The sequence below is a fragment of the Papio anubis genome, chromosome 4, assembly GCF_008728515.1.
Source record: "Papio anubis isolate 15944 chromosome 4, Panubis1.0, whole genome shotgun sequence".
Taxonomy (NCBI): Eukaryota; Metazoa; Chordata; class Mammalia; order Primates; family Cercopithecidae; genus Papio; species Papio anubis.
Genome location: NC_044979.1, coordinates 99,622,401 through 99,642,206, shown reverse-complemented (window position 1 = coordinate 99,642,206; position 19,806 = coordinate 99,622,401). Strand labels below are relative to the sequence as shown.

The 19,806-nt window shown below is 41.9% G+C and overlaps 1 protein-coding gene across 1 annotated transcript; it reads right to left on the bottom strand.

Annotated features, from left to right (window-relative positions):
• Positions 1-2,523: 2,523 nt before the first annotated feature.
• Positions 2,524-18,305, bottom strand: LOC116268631 (beta-chimaerin). The gene is made up of 5 exons (XM_031665333.1): positions 17,267-18,305; positions 12,055-12,132; positions 9,509-9,646; positions 7,475-7,580; positions 2,524-4,303 (listed from the first exon to the last, which is right to left on the bottom strand). The coding sequence occupies exons 1-5, from the start codon at positions 17,304-17,306 to the stop codon at positions 4,132-4,134; spliced, it is 534 nt and encodes a 177-aa protein (XP_031521193.1). The 5' UTR covers positions 17,307-18,305; the 3' UTR covers positions 2,524-4,131.
• Positions 18,306-19,806: the final 1,501 nt, after the last annotated feature.

The window sequence follows — 19,806 nt, the reverse complement described above, 5'->3', positions numbered from 1 at the left end:
TGGTTATAGGGGTGGGACCCATGGAGATCTTGGTTATGAAGGGAGGAGTGTATGGGTGGGGAAAGTTCTCTACCACTTCTGAGAATCTGAACAACCTTCACAGTGCTGCAAAGCCCCTTTCTTTGCTAATGAGTCCTGGTTCATTTCAGGTATCCAAACACCTTGAGTAAGTTGGATTCAACCCCACGTCAGGTGTAAGTCCTGATTGCGCAATCAATGGAATTACCTGAAGGACTTGTTTTAAAAAAAAAAAAAAGAAAGAAAGAAAGAAAAGAAAAAGATCGCAGAATCCTTCCCCTGGATTCAGTGAGTCAGGCAAGAGAATTTGCCTTTTTAACAAGTCCCAGTTCATGCTGTTGCTGATCAAGGGATCTCACGTTGTGAACCACTGTTCTAAACTAATCCTGGTGATCTCATTCCCCTTGCTAGTGACTGGTTTAGTCACATGCATGCAATGCAGTTCTGGCCAATATAAGGGATTGTATGTTGGGGAATGTCATTCAGGACCCCTATTAACTTCAGTAGGGATGGCACCAGGTTCAAGAGGCCAAAGCAAAGACCCAGACCCAGTAAACAAGACAGAGTATCGTTAGTGGGAAACTTATATACAGAGCGGTCCAGTGGCAGCAGGCTGGACAGGAGGACCACATGTTCTAGCGGTGGTAGGCTGGGCCGGAGAACCACTGCCGCTTGTAAAAAGCATGCAATTTATAGAGCATTTTCACTTAGCACCCTTCCCCTAACAACCTCCAGCTGGCAACCTTCATTGAACTCAAAGGGTCTTGATCCATCGGACCAGGTGGGGGCTCAGATGTTCCTCATAGATGAGAAAGTAATCTCCAGGTTTGCCACTCCCAGTTCCTCGGAAGTCCAAATACACATTCAGGTGTGTTTGCCACACAGCATCATTCTCAGGGTATGCTTAAGTAATTGCTGTCAGGTGTCGCTGTCTACCATACATGGGACTCCTAGGAAAGTTTTCCTCACTGTTAATGGGACGCACAAGAAGAGAAAGGCATTGACTTGGTGGTCTTTGTAGCCTCCTTGTAACTATGTGAGCCAAAACCCAAGGGGAAATAACAATAAGCTTAGGATGGTAGAGAGAAAGACAGCACCGACCTTGGAAATGGCCCTTATGGCTAGCACCTCCTACATTCTCGGCCTGGAGACAAATATGTAGTACCCATTCCCCTTGGAGTCCAAAACCTTTAACATGATCAGTTTCCTCTCTCTAGCCGGACTAACTTTATTGTTTAATTCTTCCAGTGCGATAAGCCTTTTCCTCGCCTCCAAATATTCAGTGTCTGGCTCATTAATAAATGCTTGATAAATACTGGTTTAAAGTTAATGTTACATTTTTAAAATGAAAGACTGATTATACACGAGATTGATAAACTTGGGAATGTATAAGCTGAGTTGGGTTTTCACAGGAGCCAGGACAGCCCAGGCAATCCTTCATCTATATGGTATGTTTCTTTCTGATGCTTTCTTCACTGTCCTTCCCTTAACCTTCTCTCTTCCTCTCTCTTCCCTTCTAGGCTGTTATCCTTGACATCTGCAGCAGCCCCTCCAAGCTGTGGAGATCAGGTCATCGGGAATGCCCATTTATGGCAATGGAAGAAAGAAAAAGGGGTCTCCTCCCATCCTTACCACTGCATTCTCCCACCAACACTGCTCCTGTTCCACTTCCCACAACTTAATTGTTGACAATTTAACAGTGGGTTTCTGGAAACAGTGCTGCCTTCGTGATGGTCTAACTACCAGAGTTATTCCAATAGCAGGAATTTCAAGCCAGGTAAGGGGAGCCATGTCAGGCTGCCAGATGGTGGGGAAGACAGGTGTGGGTGAGCTGGCTTCAGACTAAAGGAAGAGGGGATCAAGTGTTGAAATCACATTTGAGAAAAGGAGTCAAGCGAACCTCATTACCCATTATGGAGCCCTGTTATATCCTTTAGTGCTATTTGGACTTGGATTGAACCTGTGACAAATCCTTTGCTTATGCTTCTTCCATCCCTGCTTCCATGTTATATCCTTTCCCCTTCTAAAATGGTAATAATGAGAAATAACTATTACTAATTACCCTAGAACATAAATTTCATTTAAGATGTCACAATCAGAATATCATCCTCAGTTTTTCAGAGCCGCAAATTACCCACGGTTATATGCAGGTAGTACTAAATGGACAGATCTGGGATCAAGCTCAGGGCTTTGTGACTTTAAAATTCTTGTTCTGCTACCCTCCAAGTGGCCTAGGGTGATTTGCCCTAAACGGTTCACCTCTGTATGACGATGCATCCACGCAGTGGGGCTTATAGAAAGTGAATGTGGAGCTTCAGAGCCTTAATCTTGAAGCAGGCTCTCTAGAAGGAAGCTTGCAGAAGGAGTGGGGACTCAATGGGATGCTGTTTTCTCATTGTGTTTCAGTGATGACTAAAAATCTGTTGCCAACAACTATCTGGAAACAATGTTTTGATGATCCACCACCCCACCCCTCCAAACCACTTTCTTGCACATACTCCAGAATAATAGACAGAAGAATTTAATACATGTGATGCTTTGCCTTCCATTTACACTATCATAAATTACAAAGTATTGTTCACTTCACAAAATAAAACCATTTCCAGATAATTTTTTGACAGTATCAAGAAGTACATAAACTACAACAGACAAAGCTGTACAGTTGGGAGGAGGGATAATAGCAGGGAAGAGGTCAGACCATTCTGACCTCCGTGTGCCAATGGAGTCCATCTGCATAGCCCTTGGGACTGTTCAGGTCAACAGTCACACGGTGATGCTCCACGTAACACAGTCATTCTCTTCTGCTCACTCCAAAGCAAGATTGGTGAGTTTACACAAATCATCTCAATCAAAGGAAAAGACATTGTGGTTGGATTTTTTAAAAATCTAGATTTACAGTTTTTGATGTTTTAAATATTTCACCTATGTTACAAAATATAGAAATCTTGGTGTGAAAGGCTCATGCTAAGATAAATATAACCAAGAGAATGGAACTATAGTAATAAAATCATATTGAATTATCCACACAGAGCTACTTTTGTCAAGGAGGAACAAATATTTGGTAAAAACCAACCTTATTCTCACTTTAAAAAATAGGTTTCTAGAACAAAAATGAAAAACATTGACAATTCTGCAGATTCGCTTTTCACCAATACAGAAATGTGGCAAAAATACAATTTGATATTAACAGATGAATTCAGAGGGCTTGGCCGGGAAGAAAAGAGGGAAAGTGCTAACTTTTTACACAGACCAGATACATCCAGTGTTCTCAAATAATTTCAGGTAAAATGACCGCATTCTGTATCTTCTGGGATACACGCTCATGATACAAAAAGACTATGACCAATTCCAAAGCATACTTTGAGAATTCACAAAATTTGTATGAAAAGAAAATTGGTGGACATTTCAGACCATCCTACAATTGCTATAAATATATACCATATAATAGAAGAATGCCAGTGCTTAAGAGCAAAAACTGTCAAAAGCAGGAACACAAGGGGCAGGTGAAATTTCATTGAAAAGCACTGAGGAGGACAGAGGTATGTCGAGATAATACTGCATTCGTGGTCAGCTTTTTCAGGGTGTCACAGCAAAATGAGGGACAAGGTACACAGGGTAATAACCAATGCACTGCATTGAGTTCTATTTGCTAAAAATAACATTCTTGTGGCTAAAATAAAAATACGTTTTATGATATAGGTTTCATTTAACATTGAACAGAATTGTCTTCTTTTTATAAGTGGAAAATGTATAACTGTATCAAGTACCTTTATGAATTAAGTTCCCTTTTATTACCGATAAGACTGAAATTTAAAGGTCTACATTGTTTTTAATAAATTAAAGATGTATTAATCACTCTTCCAGCAAACCAGACATACATAGGAGGCACAGCAAAAGACCCAAGGTGAGGGGGCTTCCCTCACCTTCACCCTCGTCCTCATGTGGAGGTGGCGCATGTCTATGAGACACAGTACCCCACTCAGCGATCCTCTGCAGTCCAGCAAATTCTAGCACTTGTTTGGAAAACAAATCAAGTGGTAAGAAAAGTTTTTATTCCTTTAGCTTTGTCAACTTGGATGGGGCTGAGGCCATTCAACTCATTTCCCTGATGGATTAGAATAAAACGTCTTCGTTTTCTATTAAAATCTGCACAATCAGCTTTTGGTACCGCATATCATGCAGGGTGGTAAGGGTGCTGTCCTCAGGGGGCCTCATCAGAGTGGGCCCAAACACGATCCCCAGATTTTCTGCATTCATTAAATTGTCTTTTTCATTCATAGTAACCCTGCAAAACAAACATACAGAACAGAGATGTTATGGAGACTTGAGGATTGATTTTCTGTATTGATTATGTATGTAAGTCCCAAGAACATCTCTGGTTCAGGAAATTGCAAGAAAAAATTGGGAATCAGAATGGCAGAAAGGTATTTTTGAAGGGTAATTGACCGATTTTTTGTTTTATATTGTTGACATTGCCTTTGCCAGTGGAAATGAATTACATATGTGAATCTGGCAGGAACACAATTTTTTAAATTAGAAAATTAGTCCTCCTTATTAAGTCAATATGGAACTATCATTTAAGGAATACTGGTTTGTAGGGGCAACGGATTCTGAGGCTGGCCCATGGTCCTTTCACAGGCCTCATACGGAAGGCTTTTTTTCCTCTTGTGGCTTCCTGCTGGTCTGTATGCTGGAGAGTGGGAAGGGAAGGGCAGGATCCCTGTCTGCTGGGAGGACTGGTGCCAGAGGAGAAAGGTTATGTGTAGAATGGGCTGTCATGAATTTAGGAAGAACCAGGCCGTTATCATGGGGTGGGGGAATGGCTGGAATGTGGCCAAACTGGAAGGCAGTTGGACATTATTTGTAGTTCCCACAGGATGAGGTCTACAGCAGTTGAACAGCAGTTGAAATTAAGAATCATCATTTTGACATCCAGATAAGAACTGCAGAGCCTTTAAGAATAAAATTCAAACTGCAAAGTTGGTTTAATATCTTCCTCATGGAATAAAATTACAATCTCCCAGAGTTATGTTTTCACAAATTTAAGTTTCAGAATGTTCCTAATAGATGTAAAAGGGAGTGGGTTCTCCAAAAAAGAGCAAAATATAATTAAAATGTGTTTAGGTTGTGCATAGAAAGCCATCCCTTTCTATTTCCTTATAACTCATTAGGATTAGCCATTGAGTATTATTTTAAGGTCAACCCAGTTTGTGTCATGTCCATGCCACAAAGCTAAGAGCAAGGTTGGAAAGAGGACATTTGTCACCATCAAAGTGCTCACAGCTTCCTCTTAAGTCAGGCACTATGCTGACCAAACAAGATGGCTAGCAAACCCACTATGAAAAAGATACAATATTATTGGCATTTAAGGTTCAGCTGAAAGGTGTCAGCATTTTTTCTGGTAATGGTACTTTGCCTTCCAAATTGTAACTGGATATTGATCACAATAAATATTTTACAGCTGACTGAAAGCCAGATGTGACACCCATAATTATCTAAAAATTACTTGTACTCCTAAATTCAACAAATTAATCAAAATGGGAATATTCTGAGCTAAATGTTACCATCACCTGTCACCCTGAATCTGAGCAACAATATTGTATGTCTTAAAAGGTAGAAAAATAAAACCTCAATACCTACTGTTTATACAGTCCTCAGTTTGCCTCTTTTCACTTACTAAGTAGATCTGTGAACCAGTCAATGTAGACAATTTTTGGTTCATTTTGTCAAAGAATGGGCTGCTGCCAAATGTCTTTCAAAAACACAGAGGAACACAGATGTGCCCTGATCCTTCCAATGTTATAACACCAATTCATCAACCTCATTACACATGTGCAGTGAGAGAGAGAGAGACAAGGTTTAGGGAGAGTAGTGTCACCAGAGGTTCTAGTGTCCCATAAACATCCAGATGTCTCCATCTCTGTCTCCCACACACTCACACAGACAGTTCTGTGTGCCGCAGGTACTCTCTGAGATGGACCTCAGTGATATGCCTCCTGTAATTTACACCCTGCATCCCTTCCCCTAAAGTATGGGCTGGACTTGATTTGCTTCTAACAGATAAAACATGGCAAAAGCAATAGGATGTCACTTCTGAGATTAGGTTACAAAAAGACTGTCTTTCATATTGGGTGTTCTTGCTTTCTTCTTCTGAGAGAAGCCAGTTGGCTTCTAGTAGATTTGCTAGAAATATCACTCCCACAAGTTTTAATTTAAACTGCCTATGGAGAAATGCACATGGCAAGGAACTGAGGGTTGACTGCAGCAAACAGTTGGTGAGGGAGTGAAGCCTTCAGTCCAACAGCCTTTAAGGAACTGAATCCTGCCAACAACCATGTGAGTGGGCTTGGAGATGGATGCTACCACCATCAAGCCTTCAGGAGTGAATTTTTTTTTTTCTTGAGACAGAGTCTCATTCTGTTGCCCAGGATGGAGTGCAGTGGTGCAATCTTTGCTCACTGTAGCCTTTGTCTCCTGGGTTCAAGCAATTCTCCTGTCTCAGCCTCCCAAGTAGCTGGGATTACAGGTGCATCAAGCCTTCAGATAAGACTGCAGCCTCATTACAGACCTTGAACTGGAGGCAGCCAGCTGATTCACACCTGGATTCCTGACCCTTGGAAACTATGAGATAATAAATGTTTACTGTTTTAAGCCACTAAGTTTTGGGAGAAGTTTGTTACTTAATGATATAGAACTCATACATCCAGAAAAATAAGAGATCAGGCTGGAAATGTGCTCTCCCAGGAGGCAGGCAGGCTCAGGAGCCTGGAAAGGGGCAAGCAACAGGGGGACGAACAGGACACAGAGTACAGGGCTTGTGTCAGATGAAGATGCAGACACAGCGGCAGAGTAGGTAAAGGCTGTACATCAGTCTGCCTGGGATCCTGGCTTCACCTCTTCAAATCAGCTATGTAACCTCCCCAAGTGTCAGCAATCTCACGAGTGACACGAGGCCCCTAATGGTGCCCCCCCAACTTTTTTTTTTTTTGAGATGGAGTCTCGCCTTGTCACCCAGGCTGGAGTGCAGTGGCATGATCTCGGCTCACTGCCAGCTCTGCCTCCCGGGTTCACGCCATTCTCCTGCCTCAGCCTCCTGGGTAGCTGGGACTACAGGCGCCTGCCACCTTGCCCGGCTAAGTTTTTGTATTTTTAGTAGAGACAGGGTTTCACCGTGTTAGCCAGGATGGTCTCAATCTCCTGACCTCGTGATCTGCCCGCCTTGGCCTCCCAAAGTGCTGGGATTACAGGCGTGAGCCACCGCAATGGTGCCCCTTTCATAGGCATGATACACTGAAAGTGCCTGGCGTGGCTCCTGGCACAGTGAAGCTCCAGCAGTTATGGCTGGGGCTGGAGGCTCGGTCCTCTCAGGGGGCTGGGGAGGAATGCCGTCCACTTTTCCTTATGCATTAATTGCTCTAGGGGCAGAGCAGGCTTTGTGCATGAGGCATAAGCTTACTTTTTGAGGTGGATCATTAGGTACCGGAGGGTTTCATAGTGGGCAGGAGGCAGCAGCATCAGCACTTCATGGACGGCTTCCAGCCTCTCATCTGCATTGGAGATTTCTGTGAAGTTTATGCATGATGGGTATTAGTTCAGAGGGTGGCATTCAAGTTTTTAGAGAAGTAACAAGAAGTTTTTGTTTTAGCCAGAAATGGGGGAACGATTCTATTAAATTGATGCAATCCAAGCACTGTTTCACTTAATCAATTTGTTGGTGTCCTGTGTCATTCAGGAAAGAGTTTGAGGCTGAGCACCACATGCTTATTGAATGTCCTCTGGGTGGCCAGAGGCTGGACATTGTCCTTGCCCTCCATGAATCCGTAAGCCAGCAGAATGCATACAGTCACGGAGCATATGTGCAGACTGTGCTTTGCTTTCTTCTGAACAGTAGATTTGCTAGAAATATCACTCCCACAAGTTTTAATTTAAACTGCACCATATACAGTACTATTCCCTTGAAGTTGTCTAATGAGTCTTTCTCTGGCAGACTTCTACAACCTAATACATTTTACAAGGCAAGGACATTGGCAATGAGCCACCCAACTCAGCCTGCACTCATGGCACTTCTCACTATAGTGTTGGCATGCTTAACCCCGGTGCACAGCCCAGGTTAGGAAGTGGAGACTGGACACATTAACAATGGGAGGAAGAGTACATGCTTCTGGCTTTTGGGTCTCTGATAGGTACTGGCAGCTACTCAAAGAAAACCCTCCTGCTATTCCTCCCGGAGTAGAGGATGCTAGAACCTTCTTTGCCAGGACCACTAGGGCCCCGGAAGGAGGGAATAGTCTTACCGGGGTCAGGGCCTCAGCTCATCTGAAAAGTGCATCTCACACTGATCCCAGCCTGCCTTTGTGTCTCCCCATCAGGCATCTCATTACTATATTTAACAGCATACCTAAACTTTTCAACCTTTAAAGGTTTTTTTTTTTTAAATAAAAACAACAACAATAAGCAAAAACTTCCTCAAAGTGAGCTTGACTTCTGTGTCATGTGTCTCAGCATTTGAAGCTCCCTTTGGTCACTTTTGCCTCTTCCTGGGCAAAGTGTAGTCCCTTCCTCCAGACCTGCCCCCTTTTCACTCTCTTTTCTCTCCTACAGCAGTGGGCCCAAGTGCCAAACACTGAATGAGCAACCCTGGGCTGATGGAAGGCAAATCCTGATGTCCCATTCCTGGAAGCATGAGCTCAGCTCTCCAAGTCTTGCTTTTCTTCTCTGTAAAATGGGATTATAAGATTTGCCACATGGGGTAAATGAGGGAATTAAACTAGAAGGCACTGGTGAGATGTTCTAGTATACTGCTTGACACAGTATACTGTGGCCTTCTGTTCATTTTGAACAGCATCAATAGACAAAACTTGGTTGTGACTTTAACTGATTAGGAATGAAATTCTGCCTAACAGATAAAAGTAGTTAATCTAGACCAAGCTTGTCCAGCCCGCAGCCTGTGGGCCGCACATGCCCAGGACAGCTTTGAATATGGCCCAGCACAAATTTGTAAACCTTAAAACATTATAAGATTTTAAAATAATTTATTTAAAAATTATTTAAAATTATCATTAAAGCTATCATTAATGTTAGTATATTTTATGTGTGGCCCAAGACAATTATTCTTCTTCCAATGTGGCCCAGGGAAGACAAAAGATTGGATCCCCATGATCTAGTCAGTCCTCACTGAAGATTTTTTTTTTTCTGTGACAGAAATATTCATGCTTTCAACACGGAATAGGCCTGACTGTGTTGGTTCCCAGCATACAAGGAACGATGCGGACAGAACTGCCTGACACATACGTCAGTCCACAGAGTTCTTAGAACTGGTTCAAGTCAGCTGTTGAACTATGCCTGGTCATCTATTTACCGTTGTGCCCTCACTTGACAAGACAGGTACAAATGCAATAATTTAAACAGTTCTGAGTTTTAATTTTCTGAAGGTCAAAAGCATTGTACTTAAAAATTTCTTAAAAATAAAAAGTTAATTTGAAGTACTTACTTGCTGCATCTATAAATTTGGAGTAGGTATCATATGTGATGACAGGGATGGGTAAGTCTCTGAAATACAGTTTAAGGGCTCCAGTGATGATGTTTATGTCTGGATAGACATTGGCAGATATATCGGCCTTTTCACCATCTGAAAAACAATCAGTGATCCAAGTCCTAATTAGGACCTTATTTCGCCAAGGCATGTACAGAAAGAAAAAAAAAAATCCAATGGTGAATGCTCCCTGACAAGTCTCAGCTAACTCTTTTGGGTTCTAGTAACACTGAAGTGTAGGAGGCAACAGAAGGGTGTTTGGTGAGAGGGAGGTAGGCTCTGAGGGTTTGTGCAGGCAAACGGGTGATAAAACAAACTTCAAACAGTGCTTTGGGTCCCCACCCCTGGTAATTTGCTAAATAGAAATTTAGCACAATAATTTGTATTATAGACACAAAGGTTCATAATAAAATGACAATCTAATCTGAAACAAGAGAACATCAAGAAGCTCTAATACATTTCCACCAGTGTTTTTTAGACTTGGATTTGGAAGTCACATTCACAAAATGATTGTTGAATAGTTTCAGTTCTTATTGTTTCTTTCAGGTTCACTGAAGGGGTTTGTTTATTTGTTTTTTTAACTTGATCCTTCCTCCCTGATCCCCTAGGAATTTAATCTGGGAAACTTTACCCTTTTCTCATGGATATGTGATGTTATATTTCTTATCATTCTTTTTTTTTTTTTTTTTTTTTTTTGTGAGACAGAGTCTCACTCTGTAGCCCAGGCTGGAGTGCAGTGGCGCAATCTTGGTTCACTGCAACCTCCGCCTCCCGGGTTCAAGCAATTCTCGTGCCTCAGCCTCCTGAGTAGCTGGGATTACAGGCACGTGCCACCACGCCTGGCTAATTTTTGTATTTTTAGTAGAGGGGGGAGTTTCGCTATGTTGGCCAGGCTGGTCTCGAACTCCTACCTCAAGTGATCCACCCGTCTCAGCCTCTCAAAGTCCTGGGATTAGAGGTGTGAGCCACTGTGCCCGGCCTATTTTGACAGTTATTTCACTTCAGCACTTTAAATATATTATACTAATGTATCTGGTATTTATTGTTGGTCCAGAATTCTTTCTTTGTAGGCAGTACAAAGAATCAGCACAGAAGTTCTGACCTGCTCCGTTTCCACCTCCCAAAGTGCTAGGATTCTAGGTATCCGCCACCGTGCCCGGCCTATATTTCTTACCATTTCTAACAATAATTCTCAAGACATTTTTTGACTTTTAGTTTCACCATTAGGAAATACCAGTCCAATCTGTCATAGCCTATGACATTTTTTGGATAAAAATGTTTTAATCATATAGGAATTCTTAATATCTTTTACATAAAGAATTAAAAGAATAAATGCCTCAGCAAATTTGGTTCTGAAGATAAAAAAAAAGCTGCCGATGTATAGAAAACAGTAAAAGCATAGAAGATATGCCATGTTTATTTCATTATTTACATATTTAGCAAAGTTATTGAGAAGCTGTCATGTGCCAAGCACCATTAAGCCCTGATGAACCAAAGAAAAGAGATACTCTCTGCCAACCAACGGTTCTAGTTAGATTGACAGTCAGACATGCAACTCAACAATGACAAGGAAATGGGAAGATTGCTATGCTGAAGTGTGGGGAATGTGGGGGGTGGGGTGTGGGAAAAGGAAGTTGAGCTCTGAGGTTAGCTTGGGGCAGTCAGCGAGGCTTCCTCAAGGAGGAAAGGCTTGAGCTGACCCCTGATTATAGGTGTTTGCTAGGCAGAGAGGTGAATACATTTCAGATAGACAGGACAATGTGAGCCGAGGCACTTCTTCATGGCAGCAAATAGGGTGTATTTCAGGATTGCTGGAGTGCACAGTAGAGTAGGGAGGAGGAACTGGAGAGAAGTCTAAAGAGAGAGGGAGGGCAACCTCACTGATTTCATATACCACACTACAAAGTAGAGGCTCTATCCAGTAGGCTCTATCCAGTAGGGGTTCCATGTCTTCACTGGCTGTGCCAGAATTACTTGGATTGCTTATTAGAAATACAGATTCTTGGGTTTATCCAGCTTTCTGAATGAGTCTTCAAGTTGGGTCCCAGTGACCCGTATTTTTAACAGGATCCCCAGGATGGCCATGATATCTGACTTAAGAGATAGTATGTTCTAGAGAATGTACACCACAGTTATAAAGAACAAAAGCAGTTCCCTCCTACACGTCCACTGCCTTCCCCTACATTAGTGCTGGGGGTGCCCTCCCATCCTTATGATCCCTTCTTTGGAGCTTTGAGAGAAGGAGAAGAATGGGATCCTGAGACAGGGGATGCAGATGCCATATGGATTGTCTGCCCGTTGACAGTGATCACTTGTCAATGGCTGTGAAGGAAACACTTTGCCCAGTGAGGCAGAAACATGAGATTTGTAAGCCATTATTCCTCCGTTTCTTGAAGAACAACTCTTAGTAGTTCTGAAACCCCATTTCTACTATGATTAAAATCTAGTTCCAAACGAGAAGGGTGTTAGGATGTCAGATGGCATTCAAGAAAGTACAAGCTTACCTCTGTCAAATGCCATTTTGACATCTTCAATGTGTTCAGTGAACCCAGAGACTCTGTAAAGGCCTTCCGATTTTAATCCTGAGAGAGAGAGAGAGAGAGAGAGAGAGAGAGAGAGAGAGAGAGAGACTAACTTTAGCTTCTTGAAACATCTGAAAAAAAAAGACTCTGATTTCACATCTACACTACATGCTATCAGGAAATGAGCAAACATAGACAGCGATCTTATTTATCACACACAGTTGCATCAGAACTTGGACTTGTCTGTCTCAATTTCCAGGCAAGTCTGTTCTCATTTGCCCATGTAGCAGTGGAGATCTCAGTGTAAATCCGGTCTTCATCCTTCTCCGCTTTGCAAAGAGAACTGATATTTAAGATTCTCATGGACCGTTCCCTTACTTCCTTTCCTTTGTTCATGAGCTTGCTGGACACGAATTTCATCATTGTAGGAAGCAACCTTTCTTCCTAGCATCATCTTTCTTTTATTAATTTCTGTGGGTACATAGTAGGTATATGTATTTATGGGGTATATGAGGTATCTTGATACAGGCATAAAATGTGTAATAATCACAGCAGGGTAAGTGGGGTACCTAGCATCATCTTAATCCATGTGCTGTATTGTATGCAGCACTGTACTAGATACACATGTGTATGTATGTGCATATCTAATATGTATTGCTCTGATTTTATTGGAAAAAAATTAGACTATTACAGCCTTTCATGTTTACTTGTAAATAAGACTATGTTAACTGTTTAATTAAAAATGATTACTTGTTATACTTTTAGACAACTGATTATACAAACAGATGCAGGAAAATAAAGTTTTAGTTATTGCTTCTGGAAATTGGATCACTGCAAATTTAGGTTAAGAAAAAAAAGACTTGGTTTCTGTTCCTGGAGCTTATTGATTTGTTAAGATATGTCCTAAAAACAAGTCAGTTCCCAAAAGTATGAGCAGGGATAAAGGACCGGATTTCAGACTTTGTATGGCACAAACTAGCTGCTATCAAAACTATAGCTACCGTAAAAATAAGCAAACAAATAGCTTCTGCTCCTGCTGCCATATATTCTGCCAAACCCTTGATAACTCACATATGCTCTTGTTTTTTCATTTGGAAAACATTTATGGAGTATGTATTATCTGCCGTATATAAGGGTCTTCATTAGGTATGCATCAGAGACAACAAATACATGGCGTAAATCACAAATACTTCCCCTCATCCCTCCTGTGACCATGACAGATGCTCTTACTTGATCTCAGCCCTTTTTCCCACTGAACCCTATTTAGCCTCAGAATTCATCTCAGTTCCAATTGCTCAGGTGACCACTACTGATCAACTGTAGTTGTCACACAAGACGAAACTTGTGGGTCATCCTGTTCTAAGATGTTGGTGCATATGAGCACATCTCATTCCAGTTGGAACATGCACTGCCACAGAGGCACAGACCCAGTGGATTATGGGAGCCCCTAGCAGTGAACATTGAACCCTGCCTGTTGATGGATGAATCAAAGTTCTGGCCTTTGGTGAGGCTCTCTTTCTGGCTCATAGATGGCCACCTTCTCTCACACGTCCTTTCCTTGGTATATGTGCATGGAGAGTGAGAGAGAGAGTTTGCTCTTTGGTGTCTCTTCTCATAAGGACATTAGTCATACTGTTGAGGGTCCCTCCCTTAGGACCTCATTTAGCCTTAATTACTTCTTTGGAGACCTCCATCTCCAAAGACAATCACACTGGTGATCAGGGCTTCAACATGTAAATTTGGTGGGGTAGGAGAAACAAACATTCAGTTATAAGATTCACTGAGTCACTTTCAAAGAAATCCAGGTTTTCAAGGAACATAGAAAAACCCATGCTTTTGTTCTCACTCATAAGTGGGAGTTGAACAGTGAGAACTCGTGGACACAGGGAGGGGAACATCACATACTGGGGCCTGCTGGAGGGTGGGGGTCAAGGGGAAGGAGAGCATTAGGACAAATACCTAATGCATACAGAACCTAACACTTAGATGATGGGTTGATAGGTGCAGCAAATCACCATGGCACATGTATACCTATGTAACAAACCTGCACATTCTGCACATGTATTCCATAACTTAAAGTTAAAAAAAAAAAAAATCTATGCTTTAAACAATACGCCAAGTTGTATGGCTTAGAGTATAATTAAATGGGGGTAATTTTCCTGATTTTAGCCCATGCTTCACTGAGCAAAGCATCACCCTGTATTACATCGAGATGCTTTTTAAAGAAGCTAATCTTTGAAGGAAATGATAAAGGATGGTTAGAGTTTGCCAGAGTAGCAGAAGCTGCCAGCTATCCTTCCAATATTTGTTCTCCCATTCTTCTGTTGTAACGGCACCTTTGATTTTTAGAACAATATCCATTGCAGTGGCCATTAAACTCTGGCCCATGTGGGAGCAGAGGTGACATTTATGGCTTCTGTGGCCTTAAAGGAACTGAGGATGCTCTTTTCCGCTTCCTGATGAGTGAAATGCAGATGAGATGGTGGTGGCCAGCTGCGATTATGCACGCAGGATAGTACTCAAGCAGGACAGAGCAACAAGCTGCAGTGCCTGGGTTCCTGCCATGGGGGAACAAACTATTCCTGGACTGCTCCTGGGTACCTGGACTATTACTGGGGAGAGAAATAGATTTCTATCTTGTCAAAGGCACTGTTATTTAGGGTCTCTGTGACAGCATTGAGATGTACAGGCTACGTAATATAGTTAGACAGATTTGGAGGTGGAGGTATGGGTGTGGGTCATTCCAAGAAAACGTAAAATTAACACAGATTGAGTTTGGTAGACTGGACGCTGTACTAGGTCCATTTATGTATCAAGTCACTTTCATCCTCGCCAACCACCTTATGAGGTACAGTTGATTCCACTCATATTATAGATGAAGAAACAGATATGCAAATACAGTAAGTAACTTGCCCAAGGTCGTGCTACAGCCAGTAAGAGACAGGGCTGAGAATTTAACTTCAAGTCCTTGATCTTTTCACTCTACCACATCATGGAGGGACAAATGAACATAAAAGAACATTTGGAGAACAATAAGGAATTTTTTACAAATGGAAGACAGGGAAAAATGTTGGCAGTGGTGGCTCCACAGCTGGGTATGTGAGTATCACACAAATTTCTCCCAGCCCATTCTCTGGTTCTGCTTGCATGCTTAGGCCCCTAATACCTGGGGCTCTAATCCCTGTGCTGTGACTCTTTGGGCATCAATTCCTAATTTGTGCTACTCTATCTTGCTCTTGTACTAGGCAAAATTAGTGCAGCGCCCCCTATTCTTAAATGTTAGACATGTCAGTAATGTTGCCTGAATTATCAGTTGTCTCTGCTAAGGATCACAATGGGAGGACCCTAGCTTCTTCAGAAAAGCCCTGATTGCAGGCTCTGGAGAGGCTGATAATCTGACCTCAAACTGCAGGGCCCAGGGCCACTTGTCCCAACCACTCATCCAGAGGCAGGGAATCCCTCCTTTCCTCTTATCCAGTTTAGCCACTGGATTAATATGTTCACCAGATCCCAAAGCACTCATTAAGCTCTGTCAGCCACAGTGGTGAAAAGATAGAAAGCATTTCTACACTCTGGGATTAAATTAGCAAGTTCTCAAGGAACAGGATAGCTATGGTTTTCCCCCTCCACAGAAAAGGGAATAATTTCCTCTCTCTAAAAGGGTTGGAATAATAAGCTATGACATCCTCTTTAGTTGTGCTTTGGAAAAAATGGGGTAGTTTGACCAATGAATATATATGTATAAAATATATTAAGCCAGTTAGGACACAATAATGGATACCAAGTATAACAGAATATGATACATGGCAAAAGTGGTTTAAACCTTACAAAAAGGCTCTATACATGGCCAAATCACCCAAATTACATCCAGCAACATCAGTGAACATTCTGATACTGAACAGCGGCCAAAGAAAGCACAAATAAAGGAAAAGTGACTCATGTACAACATAAAGAACATTTTTTGTGCACAACGTGCAGGTTTGTTACATATGTACCCTAGAACTTAAAGTATAATAAAAAAATAAATAAATAAATAAATAGAACATTCTTTTGAAATGTTTCTATCTTCCTTATTTTTCATTGAACAGATCTTTTAAATCTTTGAACTCTCCTCTTTGAAATAAACCATGAATATTAGGAGCACATTTTTATATGGTAGGAGATGTATGTGTTGCTCAACAATTTCTTATTTAATAGAAGCACCTTTTTTTTCTTTTTCTTTTTTTCTTTTTTTTTTTTTTTGAGACAGAGTCTCGCTCTGTCGCCCAGGCTGGAGTGCAGTGGCGGGATCTCAGCTCACTGCAAGCTCCGCCTCCCGGGTTTACGCCATTCTCCTGCCTCAGCCTCCGGAGTAGCTGGGACTACAGGCGCCGCCACCACGCCCGGCTAGTTTTTTGTATTTTTTAGTAGAGACGGAGTTTCACCGTGTTAGCCAGGATGGTCTCGATCTCCTGACCTCGTGATCCGCCCGTCTTGGCCTCCCAAAGTGCTGGGATTACAGGCTTGAGCCACCGCGCCGGGCCGAAGCACCTTTTTTTTCAAAGATCCAATTCAAGCCTCACCTCTGCCATAACCTTTTCCCATTGTCCTTAAATAGGATTAAAACATTTTCCTTTGTGACTCCGTGGTACCTTGAACACAGCCATCCACAATGTTTGTTTATTTGCTCCCCTGATTGCTCACTCTAAAGTATGAATTTCTTCCATGCCTCAGTCTCCCGAGTAGCTGGAACTACAGGTGTGTACCACCACACCTGGCTACTTTAAAAAAAAAAAAAAACTTGTAGAGATGGGGTCTCACTATGTTGCCCATGCTGGTCCTGAACTCCTGGGCTCAAGTGATTGTCTGGCCTCAGCGTCTGCTGGGATTACAGGCGTGAGCCACTGCACACAGCTGAAGTGTGAATTTCTTGACAGTGAGAATGGTGACCTTTATTACCTCAATGCCCAGCATGTAATAAATGTTCAGTAAACATTTTTTGAATGCATATATGCATGGCTTATATATAGAATGGAAATTGATAGAGCTGGTTGGATTGAGTCTATCTGTGAGAGAGAATGAGTGTGTGTGCACTCACACATGCCTAGGTCATTTTCCCAAGAGTAGTAGAGCAATTCTCTTTCCTTGACAATAGTAAAAACAAACAATAAAAATAAAATCACTATGCTACTATAATAGGAAGTATTTTCCAAACCTCTTGCTTCAATTTCCCGAATGCAAATGTCCACCACCATGGGTCTCTGAGTGTTGTGAGCCTTCACAAGTGTTGTGAGGTCACAACAGTATACTTTCTTGATCCTCTTGAGATCAGGTTGGCAGTCATTGGGAACGTGCTTGGAACACTGTTTGTGTACGTTCAATCCACAGTCTGTAAACAAAGAAGCCACATTAGCTTAGCCCAGCCCTTTTGTCAAAGCACAACCCAAATTATATGTTGCCAAAAATAAAAATATCACCACCCAAGGGTTTGACATATTTCTCTGGAACATCTAACCCATTTCTAGGTGATACTGTCTACAGGATAAATACGAGTATCATCTCTAATCACTAAACCCGTATATGATTCCATTTTTCTCATTAAGCCTTCTGTCGTTGGACCTTGAGAACAGAACATATGAGACAGCTTAGGTAATTGATCAGGTTTTTTTGTATATATTTTCCTGTTTCAGGCTGGAACCCTTTGGGTCCACAAGTAGGATTTTGCGTTTGGATTCCCAGACAGTCCTGGCTTATAAAGGGCACCTAGGGTTTGTTCCAGGCTGTTTCCTTTAAGCTCTTGATGCTGCTTGTGTGGGAGGCAGAGTTACTCTTTCCGCAGGACTCTCTAATCTTTGCTTTGAGGAGTCCATGACCACTGGTATCCTCCTCCCCTTTCCTGGAAGGTTGCCCCATCGTTTCCAATCCCTTTCTCCTTGGGCAGTTTGGGTAGGCCGCTTTCCTTTCTAGGTGCCTTATTTTGACACCTGTGAGTGGAAATAATGCCTAACTATATACACCAGTAGGAGTACTGGAGAGTTTATACCAATGCCGTGTAATGTAATGTGATGATTATTTATAAAGTTCATATGAAACCCCAAAGCTGAAAAAGGTGCTTTTAAAGTTCAATGAACACATGAAAAGCCTGTTAGCAGTTGATATCCACTGATGGAATTTCTCTGATGATAAAAAGGCACAGTGGGCCGGGCACGGTGGCTCATGCCTGTAATCCCAGCACTTTGGGAGGCCGAGGCAGGTGGGCAGATTGCCTGAGGCAAGGAGTTTGAGACCAGCCAACATGGTGAAACCCTGTCTCTACTAAAAATACAAAAATTAACTGGGCATGGTGGTGGACCCCTGTAATCCCAGCTACTCAGGAGGCTGAGGCAGGAGAATCACTTGAACCCAGGAGGCAGAGGTTGCAGTAAGCTGAGATTGCGTGCCACTGCACTCCAGTCTGGCGACAGAGGGAGACTCCATCTCCAAAAATAAAAATAAAAAAGCACAGTCTACATTCAATGCTGAAGTTGTTCAAAGCTGATGTGCTGTCTACTCAAACTGTCTTTTAATACTGTTTTCCTAGGCACAAAGAATAACACACGTGCACACACGATAAGGAATATTGTAGTCATCTGCTTTATAAAATAGCACTTAAGCACACTAAGAACTTGAAAGGATCTAAACTTTTGTAAAATCAGTGGTAATTTCTAAGTGATTTTCATGTAATTTTTACTGGCTTGAGTTCTCTATCTACCCTCCTTCCAAAGTAAAAAAAAAAAAAGTTCGAATTCATCTTTATCAAGATGAAAAACTCAACAAAGCTCAAGTGACTTCAATAATATTTTGATACCTCTATCTAGTGAATGTAAATTTTGGCTAACTGCGCTAAATAGAGTTGGCTGGGTTTCTTGTTGAATCCTCTTTTATAGAAGATCATAATAGCACCTACCCCCTGGCATTAGCCATGAGGCTCAAATAAAAGTTAATAAAGTGTTTAGCATAGTGTCTAAAATATAGTTAAGTACTATATATGTGTTAGGTCAAATAAAATCAATAGCAAATATGGTGATAAAAAATGTAAGTATATCTGCCCAGCTATTCTTCAGTGATTTCATTAGGAATTCTTAGTATGTCTTACAAACTTAATTTAATTTTTTTTAAATTCTGATAAATTTATCATTTTAACCATTTTTAAGTGTATGATTTGGTGGCATTAAGTACATTCATGCTGTTATGTAAGCACTACCACTGGCCATCTCCAGAACTTTTTTCTTTTTTTTTTATTTTTTTCTTTTTTATTTATTTATTTATTTTTTTTTTTGAGACGGAGTCTCGCGCTGTCGCCCAGGCTGGAGTGCAGTGGCGCGATCTCGGCTCACTGCAAGCTCCGCCTCCCGGGTTCACGCCATTCTCCTGCCTCAGCCTCCTGAGTAGCTGGGACTACAGGCACCCACCACCGCGCCCGGCTAATTTTTTGTATTTTTAGTAGAGACGGGGTTTCACTGTGGTCTCGATCTCCTGACCTTGTGATCCGCCCGCCTCGGCCTCCCAAAGTGCTGGGATTACAGGCGTGAGCCACCGCGCCCGGCTTTTTTTTATTATTATACTTTAAGTTCTAGGGTACATGTGCACAGCGTGCAGGTTTGTTACATATGTATACATGCACCATGTTGGTGTGCTGCACCCATTAACTCGTCATTTACATTAGATATATCTCCTAATGCTATCCCTCCCCTCTCCTCACCACCCCACAACAGG

Coding starts and splice junctions, on each gene's coding strand:
- LOC116268631 (XM_031665333.1), bottom strand. CDS start 17,306: ATGGTGGTGGACATTTGCATTCGGGAAATTGAAGCAAGAG. Junction 12,133..17,266: donor TCGGGAAATTGAAGCAAGAG/GTTTGGAAAATA, acceptor TCTCTCTCTCAG/GATTAAAATCGGAAGGCCTT. Junction 7,581..9,508: donor CAAATTTATAGATGCAGCAA/GTAAGTACTTCA, acceptor TAAACTTCACAG/AAATCTCCAATGCAGATGAG.